Source organism: Hippocampus guttulatus, chromosome 20 (assembly GCF_054856545.1).
Source record: "Hippocampus guttulatus isolate MCC_2025c chromosome 20, RoL_Hgut_1.0, whole genome shotgun sequence".
Lineage (NCBI taxonomy): Eukaryota > Metazoa > Chordata > Actinopteri > Syngnathiformes > Syngnathidae > Hippocampus > Hippocampus guttulatus.
In genome coordinates this window covers 3,283,166-3,294,507 of record NC_141280.1, presented here as the reverse complement: position 1 = coordinate 3,294,507, position 11,342 = coordinate 3,283,166, and the positions used below count along the sequence as shown (strand labels likewise).

The window sequence follows — 11,342 nt, the reverse complement described above, 5'->3', positions numbered from 1 at the left end:
AACAGGTCCAAAGGGGAGACACGTGGACTCCCACAACAATCTAGCAATGCAAAACAGTGAGACTGTGACATCTTGCTTTTATTTTCACGTTTGTAAACATAGAACCAGCATGTGGGTTTTTTTTTCACATGTTCTTCTAAACTGCATTTTATTATTTGTTTGCATTCGGTCTCATTATGTAACAGTAAAATTGAAATACTTACATGACAGATATTAGTGGTATTTTGTTATACTTGATCTGAAAAAATATTGCATTTGATTCACATATGACTGACCTGGAAATAAAACAAAATCAGTCACTGTTGCTAGTGGTTGGTTCGCCTGACTTGCATGCAGACAGCAAGGTTTCAATTTCCACCAAGTGACGTGTGAATATGAGTGTGTCTGCCTCTAAATCTGCATTAAGATTAACTGGTGACCAAACTCGGGCATTGTCTGCCTTTTGCCCCAAAGTCAGATGGAATAAACTCCGGTTTCCTATGAGCCTGAGCTGGAAATGGATGGATGGGAAATAAAATAACCTGCAAAAAACTGAGGCATGACTGCATTTCTAGGGGATGATAAACACGGTTTTGGTGGCAAGACAAATTGTAAATAATCTGCTCAGGTCTTACCTTTTTGACAAAACTGCACTATAGATATGGAGTTTACATTGTGGATTAGTTTGCACATCCAGTTTAGTAAATGTAGAAAATAAATAATGAAAGCCTTCTTACTTCCCCAGCAGGCCACGAGGCCACAGCAGCTGTGAGTGACACCCTGCTCTCCATCAATGAAGAAAAGCTTCGACTCATTTTGTACTCGTATCATTTCTCTATGTTAACCTCACATACTGCACACTGATCTACTACATTTACGTCCCGCAGCAGCATAGGCAAATAAGGTCACTCATGATCCTATTGACTGTAAAGGTTCACAACATAATGGCGCCATCCTTCTGCTGCAGCGAAGCCATCGCCTTCGGAAGCAATCGCTTTTTTTTTTGTCCCTTTAAATCGCCCCTTTGGATGGTGAATATGATTCACTCTGCTCACAAACAAACCTCTTCGCCACACCCTCGCTAATCTCTCCCTCGGGCCTCCACGGGTCTCCGGAGACAGTTGAAGTCCCACAAGGTCATGACCTGCCTGGCCTCCCCTCAAAAGTGTGCATTGATTAGTCGTGCCCGGAGCTGCAAAGGTGAACAAATATGTCCATAAAAACACAGGCAAGTGATGCATGGAACTGTAATTATAGCACTCAAGAGGCTGATGAGTTCACCACCCCTCCCCCATGTCTTTACAGGGATTGGCCTGTTTATCCACTATTCCACCGTTTTGCCCCCTACCATGCACTGTGTAGAAAACATTTACTGAGAGGATATGCTTTGACCATTTTTCTTTGTCCTTGACCTTGGCCCCCATTGTAAGTGTGGGTTTTTATAAAAAAAAACGAGGGTGACATCAACCTTCAGATTAAGGCTACTTTGCCCTGTCAATAAAGTGTATGAAATGACTGCATTGTCTCCAGTTTGGTTACCTCGAATAATCAATGTAGTGACTTGCAAAAATACTTTCTTGTCCAGAAGCGTTCCCTTTTGGTGATTTTATTCAATATTATTTGAAAAAGGACTGAGAAGCATCAATTAAAATACAACAAGCTAAAGTTACTTTTTGAGAGGAAAAAAAATATTGCATATAAATACAGTGAAGTTTGTTCTGGTAATACACAAGCGTTCTCCTTCAGTATGGCATATCGGCATCACGAGTGATGCATCTTTGCTCTGCTCGATTTTCCAGGCAGCACATGAAAGCCAGCAACCTTGGCACTAGTATTAGGGTAACAGTTTGTCGAGCGTGGCCATCGCATGCGGCGTTTGTTCTTGGCGCCGTTTACTGTTGTGTGCTGCGAGCCAATGACTTGTAGACAGCGTCGTTGCCATTGTACTCAATTAAAACTGCCCCCTACCTTCCCAAAAAAAATCACGAGAGGCCTAGGGGGAAAAAAAGATTTGTGTGATGATATATTTTTGTGTTAGTGCACACTGCACCTTGAGCATCCTATCAGTTTCACAAAAAAAAAAAAAAGTACGGGTACATCAAAAATTAAATTAAATTAAAAAGCAGGTAACCTTTAATCTATGGCGCCGCATGATCTGCATCACCGGTTAGCAGTCAGCAGTCAGCAATTGCAGCTTGCGATCAGAGCTGTTGCGATATATGCTTTTTAATTCTTATTATTCTCATTCTAAGTTTGTTTCGTGTACGGTCACAGTTGGATTGCGGGAGGGTGGTTACTTGAAAAGTAGATATTCGGTCAGAAAAGGATGAGCACCCCTGTGCTAGACAATTGTAGGCCTCGCTCTGTGCTAGTCACGTGCACTAGATGGCACCTGTGCGCGACCACAAAGTGCACTTGTCACGCGTGCGAGTGAGAGACATAAAAGTCAGTCCCAATGGAAGAAGTTTAGTCCTGGGGAGAAGAGAAGAGGTGCACATGCTTTCGCAGGTAAGCTACCTAAGCGTGTGAGAGACTCCTGTCTGTCTGTTAGAGCGTGGTTGTTTTCTGAGGGGTCCGCATGGGACTCCTCCATCGCTTTACGGAGACTGACCTCTTGGAGAAGGTGTGTAATCGTCACCTTCACAGTCATCGTAATGGCAAGAGACACTGGAGAGATTTCTTTGCTGTCAAATGTGTTTCTTCTCTTTTTGCGAGTGCAAAGTAGATGGATGTCTCTGCGAGAGTGTGGCGCAGGAGTGTGCCTGCAGGGAGGATGTGGTTGTCAGTAATGAAGTGAGGTTTGAGAGGGAAAAAAAAACGTATTTGTTTGGGGTTTTTTCCCACACCTTCTGTAATTACGTACACAGATTCAAAGAATAATTTAGTGAAAATAGTTTGGCTGATTGAATTGAGAAACGATTTTTGTAAATGTTTACGTCGCTTCACCTACATTCATTTGTACAATATTCCTGCATTTATTTATTGAGTGAATGAAGTCTTGATTCTGCTTTGCAAAATATTTGTAAAGTGGCAAATTGTACGCAATGTATATTAGGCTAAAGGTCCGCTGCGCCATACAATATGTACTATGAACCGATGGCCACTGATTATTGCGCTGATGGAAAGAACTGCTTATCAAAACAACTGTGACCTTTCTGCCTATTGCAGAAAAAGCAACTTGAGAAGTACTCTGGTGATTATTCGAAGTACAGTATGATGGTTTTCATCAGGAGTCATTAGTATTATTGGAAATACAACTTCCTTTGCTCCAATTCGAGCTTCACTTCTTGACCTTTATATTTATATTTACATGCGTGCAAGTTCAGTGCAATTGGAAAAAAATAGGATAAACACAATACTGAATTAAAATATGCTGGTTCATATATGAAGTCGCAAGGAAATTTGAAAAATGAAATCAATCAATTTAATAATTGTTGACACTTTAGCAATGCATTTAGGTGTCATATGAAGGATGAGGTATAAGAAAACAAGAAATATTCATTGCTGGTTCTAATGTTTGTTTATTTATTTTGTATTGTACGTCTTAGTTTTTGAGCCATTCGGGGACTTAAGCATGGATCACATTGTGGGCCAGTTGCCAAATTCCAATCCAATGCAAAACACCAGCATGGACGCCTTCAACGTGACGTCGGCAAACAGCAGCGCTGTCCTTTTTAAGCCCTTTTTGTCACCCGTGGTGGATAAGACGATTAACGTGCTCATGGTGATAGTCTTATTCATCACCATGATCTCACTGGGATGCACCATGGAGGTGTCCAAGATCAAGGTGACTCCGGCAGCCTTCTCTCAGTTGTGGATGGCTGTGATGGCACACTATTAATCACTGTGTTGATATTCTTCTGCCAGGGTCACATAGTGAAACCTAAAGGGGTGGCGATTGCAGTCTTGGCCCAGTATTGTGTCATGCCGCTGACAGCATTTTGCTTAGCCAAGGTTGGTTTGACGGTCCCATTTGACCCGTGCACAAATGCCGCACTGTACTATTGCTATTTATTACACTGATAAGACAATAATTAACTCCGTCAAAGGAGCTGTTGTTTGCTTGCAAGATACTGTCTGCAGTTGTTGACTTATAACATAAAAAGTATTCCTTTTTTTCAATAAAAATTGTACTTCAAATATATTCATACCACTTGAGAAGCTTGTGTAGCACTCATCGTACTCATTCCATACTGCAAATCGCTGCTGATGTTGAGTGTGCTGCAATAATATTCTTGCTGCTTGCAGGGCTTCCAGCTGGCTGACATGGCAGCTGTGGTGGTCCTGATCTGTGGGTGCTGCCCTGGGGGGACACTCTCCAACATCTTGGCCTTGGCTATAAACGGCGACATGAACCTAAGGTACACAGTAAACACGTGCATAGTTGATTTTTCTATTTCACGGTACAGTTCAATTACCTTCATGATGTTGTCAAGTACACACTCTCACTTCCTGTCGTCATTAGAGTTGACTGACCTGCATCATCATAAAACCGATGATACTGCAATACTGTATTTATCACAGCATGGCAAAAGCCTGTCGGCCATTCACCCCGATAGGATCCATCTTTATGAAGAAGCAGGTGTGTCCCCGTGTTGCTGGATGGTGGCCTCTTCTGTACATTCCTGCTGTATCAGATCAGACAAGAACAAACCCAAGACCGTGTTACTTTATGACCTCAAGTAGTTGACAGCCTGGCATACTTTAGCAAACACAGTATTGACTTGGCCGAACATTATCCCCCAAGGCTCCATGAGTCAGGGCGAGTCGTATTATTTTTGTTTTACCAGTTGGAAGGTTTAAAGTCACATGTTCCTGTCCACAGCATTGTGATGACATCCTGTTCCACCTTGCTGGCTCTGGGCATGATGCCGCTGCTGCTCTACCTTTACTGCCAGGGCTTCGGCGACCTGCAGAACGCCGTTCCTTATGTTGACATTGCCGTGTCCCTCGCAATGATCCTCGTGCCCTGCGGGATCGGAATCCTCATCAACCACTACAGGCCACGATACTCGAAGATCATCACCAAGGTGGCTCATGAGGGGCTCTATAGTATTTTACGCAGTACATAAAAAGTAGAAAGTATATTTCTTGATCTGCACCAAACGTTTTTTTTGGGGGGGGGGGGGGGGGTGACCCAATCAAGGGCAAAAAAAAAAAAAAACAGCAGTTGCGGTGTCTGATTCTCAGGTAGGTCTGACCATCATGTCCATTTCCTCCGTGGCGATCGCCGTCGTGGCCACCGTAGCAATCCGCAGTGCCATCCTGGCCGTGATGTCTCCTCCCCTTTTGGCCACCGGCGCCATCATGCCCTTCATCGGCTTCACCTTCGGCTATATCATCTCGTCCATCTTCAGACTCAGCCAAGCGTGAGTCATACGGCAACGCCCGTTTGCTGAATTGAACTGGGCCCTTGGTCAAGGTGGAGGGGAATTAGGAACAAATCCAAATACCAGTGGAATGCTTTAGGCTACTGCGAGGAAAAACAGGGAAAGCCTACTAGAACATCAGAACCGGTTTTGGGGTTAATCAAAAGCACAAGTGTGTCCTGACTTCCATTTAACCTGAGTTGCAATGTGATTGGTTAATGCCGAACGCAGCCATATCATAGTTGGAGGGTGAGAACTTATGCAACATTTTTTAAAAACCTGCCATTGAATAGGGTTGTGTAAAATTTTTATATTCACCACCTCAACAAATATTCATTAGCCACCATCATAGTTTCCCTTTGTTTGGCAATTCACACACAATTACTCTCTGTTGAGCACCACCCTCAAATACTCATGAGTTATGTATTCTCCCGTACCACTGCCCAGAGAGCGAAGGACTGTCGCTATGGAAACAGGCTGCCAGAACATTCAGTTGTGCTCAACCATCCTGAAGCTGGCCTTTCCACCGGACGTGATCGGCCCGCTCTTCCTCTTCCCAATGGTGTACATATCCTTCCAGATGTTAGAGGCCATGGTGCTTATCGTCGTCTACAGGTGCCACCAGAGGCTCACGAGAAAAGAGAAAGGTAAAGAACGGCCATTTGGTTTCATACAAATGGAATCTTCACGCTCGTTTAACTATGGCAAGCAAAAAGTTGGATTTAGGCCTGTATGTTACGCGCCTGCATCATTCATTGTAACAGGTCAAAATTTAAGCAAATGTATTATTTCAAAATTGGAGATTGTTGATTTTCTGCATTAAGTTAAGGATTGTAATTTAGAATTGGATATCTGTGCTGTTTGACCAAAAGATATGTACCAGCCTGCGATGACCGATGCTGGACTGAAAGCACTCTCCGGAGGGACAGTATGATGGACGGGCCAGCTTTCCTTCATGACAATCTTGTGTCTGGACTGCCTTTCAGAAGGACTGATTTTGGACATGAAACGTCAACCTTCGGACTGCCGTGTTGACTGTTTTACAATAAATTTCCACAACTACTACTTCCTGGGCTCAGTTCCCACTCGGTGATGATAATTTGAGTGTGAAAGGTTGTCCGCGTTGGCACCTAACTGCGACACCGACCGAGTAAGTAAAATGAACATTCATAGTGAGGAAGGAAGAGTGTGTCGCATTGCTAAAAGCGCTTTAATAGGTACAGAATGTCTTGCATACAATTGTCCCCTATTTTTAATTAAAACAAATCCCTCATGATACAAAAGGCTGTATTGTTCCAAAACACATTAACATCGGGTACAGTGTCAAATAACATCTAAACATTCTCAACAACCCCCCCCCCCTCCACAACTTTCAGAATGAAACTTAAAAAAGAAAACAAAACAGCATCAACTAAGAAGCAATTATCTAAGCGATCTATTTTTAAGGAGACTAAAGCTTGGGACCCAAAGTGGATACGGTGTGGCAAGTTTCTCAACAAACCAATTAGATCATCATCGTGTATTCCCTTCAAAATGCACGCTTGCACAATGATTTGTACCTCTTACGAGCAGACTGTCCAATATGTAGAAATGAAGGCTTGACGGAACATGTACATGACAATCAGGAGTGTGAAGTTACTATGAATCCTTCACAGGATGGCCCAAAAAGGCAAAGTATTTAAATCAATTCAAGCATCCCAAATGCCACGGAGACTCACTAGAGGTGGCAGAGATGCAGGGTGCAAGATGACATTGGATTAGTCATTGTGAAGGGTCTAAAAAGAAAGAATAAGAAGTTAATTTAACAGGCTTCGCTTGCATACCAAAAACACCCAATCGTTGCTAGGAAAAAAAAAATCATTCTTTTCTATCCACGCTTGATATTTTCTCAAGAAACAGTGTTGAGTTTGAACAAACCTCTTCTCCCGAGACAATGGGGTGAGTCAACGCTGGCTTTCGGTGGAAGGAGAACGGGAGTGCGAACGTGAACGGGAGTCAGGGCCTTTCTCATGAGGAGAAGGAGGAGGAAGGATACCAGAGATGGAAACTTTGTTTGGATCCACTGACTTGGAGTTTGAGGGGGACGCGCTGCCACGTGGAGAGCCGCTGCAGGAGTGACCGCGGGTTTTGGGCGGGCTGCTGGAGCGCCTGGGACTGCCGGAGCGCCTGGGACTGCCTGATGAAGAACGATCACCGGACCGGGAGCGGGAGCGGGAGCGGGAGCGAGATGTACTCCTGGAGCGGGAACGACTTCTTGACCTTCAGAAGGCAACAACAGTGAATAGTAACTACCGAGGTAGGTAGGTAGCATATAGGTAAGTCAGTTACTTAGTAGGTAGTTATGTCATACAGTACAGTAGGTAAGGTTGACACACACTACTGATAATCAGGATGAATTCGCCTTTTTTTTTTTATCTCTTCCGAGAGGAAAGGGGAAGATTGATTTTGAGGGGTGGCTGGAGGGGGGCTGTTAAGACATTAAGTAGGGGCATTTAAATACACAACCATAAAAATAAAAAAATAATCATGTAAATCCTCACAAAAACTCACCTCTTCTGGCCTGCCTGAATGAGCTTTATTTTTCTGCCATTGATCTCCTTACCAGACAGTTTCTCAAGAGCATTTTTGAGGTCGCTGTGAGAGGCAAACTCAACCACTCTGGAAAGATAATTCCAAACAGTTTCTCGGTAAATTGACGCCATGCAAAGGAAAACACATAAGATGACTACGACTCACCCTTCGTTGAGTTTAGGTCGATGTGCATCTGCAAATGTGACCTCACCAGCTTGCCTCATGAAATCTTTTAGGTCCTACACATGCAAAGGGTGTTTATGCAGGGAGAGACTCGGGACAGGCAATCAATCTCACACATGTGATAGGACTGAATTGGTCAATCGGATAGGTGGTTAGATTGTAACTACTGAGGCTACAGGAGGGGGTCAAGAACCTCAAACTTATCAACCGAACACGTCTTCAAGACAGCTTTTGGGATCAAAACAACCTTGTTAAGTTTAGGATGGGCCAATTTTGTTGCAGGTTTGAGATTCTTGGGCCACCCTCTAATATAACTACAGAGATATGAACACCATCTGCATGAATTAAACTGCAGTGGGCAGAATTTGGCGCAACGAGCCCTGTTTTGTCAGGGCTCCGCACCGGGACCGCCCCTGCCTCGGGACCCCGCCTCAGTAAAGAGAGTGAACAGGGTGGAAGAGAGAAACTACTACCTGAGAGCGAAACCCTTTGGGGTAACAGCAGATTATATCCACAGGCACCGGGGGAGGCATTCACACGCTCTCGCTCTCTCTCTCGCGATGTGCGGGAACACCAGAGTGGGGAGGCGAGGGGGGGATATCGATCGATTGAAGCCCCTCAATTTAATGAACCATCGATCAACGCGGCCATCGACTCGCGCTCTCTCCTCTGCTCTGTCAACTCCCTGTTTCCTCTCCCACCGCCTGGCGCCCCCTGCCTTGGACAGAGGGCGTTGCGAGTGAGCGCAGGGGGCCGCCAGCACTTCCCCCGAGTGAGGAGCCAGCGCTCACATGACCAGCAGGCTTCAACTAGTAGGAGTAGGACAGACTGGCTGACACCACAGGCTCAACCCAGACAGAAGGACCCAGAAGGGGTTAACTCCACCATAAGCGAGCTCTTCCACATGACACAACAGTCAGGCTGGCAAATAAAGGGGTGAAGAATTGGTTAAAATTGGAACACAAGAAGAGATTACTTTTTATTTTGAGTTACAATCTCATTAATTCTAAAATAGATCTTCAACATCATAAAATGTGACTTAACTGCACAACCAAATTTAGGCAAAGCTACAGTATTTTGAGCAGAAATTCTACATTTACGGTACAGAAATGATTAGGAAGGCCTAATCATGTTTTCATAGCATTTTTGGTGAATAAGATACTCGCTTTGAATTCAAAAAAAGAACTTGTGCAAATACTGACCTGCCAGCTGACACGGGAGGACAAGTTCTCCACAATCAGACGGTTCTCAGTACGCATCGGAGGTGGGTTTCGACTAAAAAGAAAGATGATAATTGCAATCAAAAGTTTCTCGTTCCATGAAGAAATGTGAACACGTGATACCTCCGATTGTTCTGAGCGCCTCGACCGTAATGATCTGGGAAGCGGCTTCCTCCACTGCCACCGCCACCACCTCCTCTGCCTCCTCGGCTGGCATGTAGACGTCCACGAGCGTGCTCTATGGTCACTCTGACATCACAGACCATAAAAACACTGTGTTGCATCATTTCAGTTGTGTTGGTGTTTATTACGTTTTGTTACTTCACTTCGCTACATGAGAGAACAGAGGGACTTAGTGCCACAAAAGTTCAAAATGTAGTCCACGAGCCAGAATTTTCCCACACTCTAATAGATTGTACACAGCGGCCATTGCCGAGAGCAAAGGAAGTTGCTTACCTTTCATTACACAGTTCTTTTCCATCAAGGTCATACACAGCATCTTCAGCATCTCTGGGATCCTCAAACTCCTGAATTAAATAAAGTGCAAAGCATTCTGATGAAAACTGTTCCGAGTTTGTCTTTGCTGTCATGTCAGGTGAGAGATCTTTTTAATTTCAGAGAATAAATGGAAAGCTATAAGTCACACCACAGCATATCCTGCTAATGCTTGTTTATCTTGGAAATAGTTTAGTACCACAATCGTCGTCTTGAAAAAGCTCTCATTAAAATAAGTGAGAAAGACAAAGAAGCACAGCACAGATGCTTCCGAACCCTGTTTAGCAGATTTCCTTTACCGAGGAGCCATTATGACCATTTAATGCTTGTTTGGCAAAAGTTTAGGAAGTTCAATCCCCGGCCATTGGGACCAAGTCGAAGTGTCTTTGAGCACGATACTGAACTCCCGGTTGCTCCTGATGCTGCGTCATCAGTAGGTGAACGTGGTAAACAGTGTCAAGTACCCGAGGTCGAACAAAAACCTTATACAAATGACAGCCCATTTACCATTTAAAACATGTTCGTTGTTAAAATCCTTCCCGATTTCTTACTCACCACAAATCCAAAGCCCCTCTTCAGGTCGATGTCTCGGATGCGTCCGTATCCTTTGAAGAATTTCTCCACATCTTTCTCCCGGGCCGAGGGGCTTAGTCGGCCGATGAATATGCGAGATCCACTCATCTTCAGAACGGGGATCCTTTCTATTAACAAACGAACATAATGTACACGACAAATGCATGTTACCGTTCAGCACACGAGCTAGCGCGGCCTTGTTAGCGTCTAAAAGCAGACCAAGCAAATCAGTCACAACGAGTCAAGGATGTGATGATGAACTATGCGTGACATTTCAACCATAAACAACGAATAGTTGAGATAAATATAGTTTCTATGAATACCTTGACGGAGCGGTTGGAGGACTGTAAAGGGTGCCTGGCAACAGAGACGGTGCCAAACACAGAAGACGAAACAAAATGGAACTGGCGTACATAGACTGTATGACGCCGGAAAAGACCGGAAAAAGCGGAAGTCCCGAAATGGGCTTTGTTTCGTTCGTTTTCATTTTTGTGTCATTTCACACAAACACCACGAGGTGTCCTTCCCTTACAATTAATGAAACGACGACAGCATTTAAATACAATTTCAAACAGTGAAATGACTTTGGACCTAAATACTGTACTTAATTGTAAAGGGGTTGGCTGCCAACACTAGGTTATTCTTTGTGAAAAGAAGTGAGGTGAGAGGAGCTCAAAATGATTATAACTTACCTAAACGAATCACACCATTAGAAATACCGTAAATACAACATCAGTGACTGATCATTGCCATAAAGGCTAATGGCTGGCCGAGAGCACCTGTTCAAAAAGAGTAATAAAATTATTTATTTTGGTTTCAAGCATCACTGACTATCGTGGTTCGGATGTCTGGTTCCGTTGAGGTTCGGCGTTGGTCTTATGCTGCAGAGGTCAATCGAAGACCCTAAATTGTACATAGTTGTGAACAGTTGTTAAACTGAACGTGCCCTTCA

General features: G+C 44.0%; 2 protein-coding genes and 1 long non-coding RNA gene across 5 annotated transcripts; 1 reads left to right on the top strand and 2 right to left on the bottom strand.

Annotated features, from left to right (window-relative positions):
* Positions 1-57: 57 nt before the first annotated feature.
* LOC147187547 (uncharacterized) lies at positions 58-4,824 on the bottom strand. The gene is made up of 4 exons (XR_015097654.1): positions 4,456-4,824; positions 4,131-4,335; positions 2,591-2,741; positions 58-1,171 (listed from the first exon to the last, which is right to left on the bottom strand). It is a non-coding gene; the product is annotated as an uncharacterized LOC147187547 (long non-coding RNA).
* Positions 3,608-6,413, top strand: slc10a1 (solute carrier family 10 member 1). The gene is made up of 7 exons (XM_086100305.1): positions 3,608-3,766; positions 3,847-3,933; positions 4,228-4,340; positions 4,805-5,009; positions 5,170-5,348; positions 5,796-5,995; positions 6,221-6,413. The coding sequence occupies exons 1-7, from the start codon at positions 3,608-3,610 to the stop codon at positions 6,280-6,282; spliced, it is 1,005 nt and encodes a 334-aa protein (XP_085956431.1). The 3' UTR covers positions 6,283-6,413.
* Positions 6,414-6,539: 126 nt separating this feature from the next.
* Positions 6,540-10,831, bottom strand: srsf5b (serine and arginine rich splicing factor 5b). Of its 3 annotated transcripts, XM_086100303.1 has the most exons (9): positions 10,714-10,831; positions 10,373-10,518; positions 9,779-9,849; positions 9,446-9,571; positions 9,305-9,377; positions 8,085-8,158; positions 7,899-8,006; positions 7,266-7,607; positions 6,540-7,123 (listed from the first exon to the last, which is right to left on the bottom strand). In XM_086100303.1, the coding sequence occupies exons 2-8, from the start codon at positions 10,496-10,498 to the stop codon at positions 7,292-7,294; spliced, it is 894 nt and encodes a 297-aa protein (XP_085956429.1). In that variant the 5' UTR covers positions 10,499-10,518; positions 10,714-10,831; the 3' UTR covers positions 6,540-7,123; positions 7,266-7,291. The 3 variants fall into 3 exon arrangements, with proteins under 3 accessions (XP_085956429.1, XP_085956428.1, XP_085956430.1); XM_086100302.1 differs by having other exon boundaries at positions 6,540-7,607; XM_086100304.1 differs by lacking the exon at positions 10,714-10,831 and having other exon boundaries at positions 6,540-7,607.
* Between the last annotated feature and the right edge of the window lie 511 nt (positions 10,832-11,342).

What these genes read in the sequence shown, in the direction of transcription:
- slc10a1 (XM_086100305.1), top strand. Translation starts at nt 3,608, where the DNA reads ATGGACGCCTTCAACGTGACGTCGGCAAACAGCAGCGCTGTCCTTTTT. An exon ending in ACTCGAAGATCATCACCAAG is followed by an intron (nt 5,010 to 5,169) that starts GTGGCTCATGAG and finishes TCTGATTCTCAG; the next exon opens with GTAGGTCTGACCATCATGTC. An exon ending in ATCTTCAGACTCAGCCAAGC is followed by an intron (nt 5,349 to 5,795) that starts GTGAGTCATACG and finishes ACCACTGCCCAG; the next exon opens with AGAGCGAAGGACTGTCGCTA.
- srsf5b (XM_086100302.1), bottom strand. Translation starts at nt 10,498, where the DNA reads ATGAGTGGATCTCGCATATTCATCGGCCGACTAAGCCCCTCGGCCCGG. An exon ending in AGAGGGGCTTTGGATTTGTG is followed by an intron (nt 9,850 to 10,372) that starts GTGAGTAAGAAA and finishes TATTTAATTCAG; the next exon opens with GAGTTTGAGGATCCCAGAGA. An exon ending in CCTCCCGTGTCAGCTGGCAG is followed by an intron (nt 8,159 to 9,304) that starts GTCAGTATTTGC and finishes TTGCATGTGTAG; the next exon opens with GACCTAAAAGATTTCATGAG.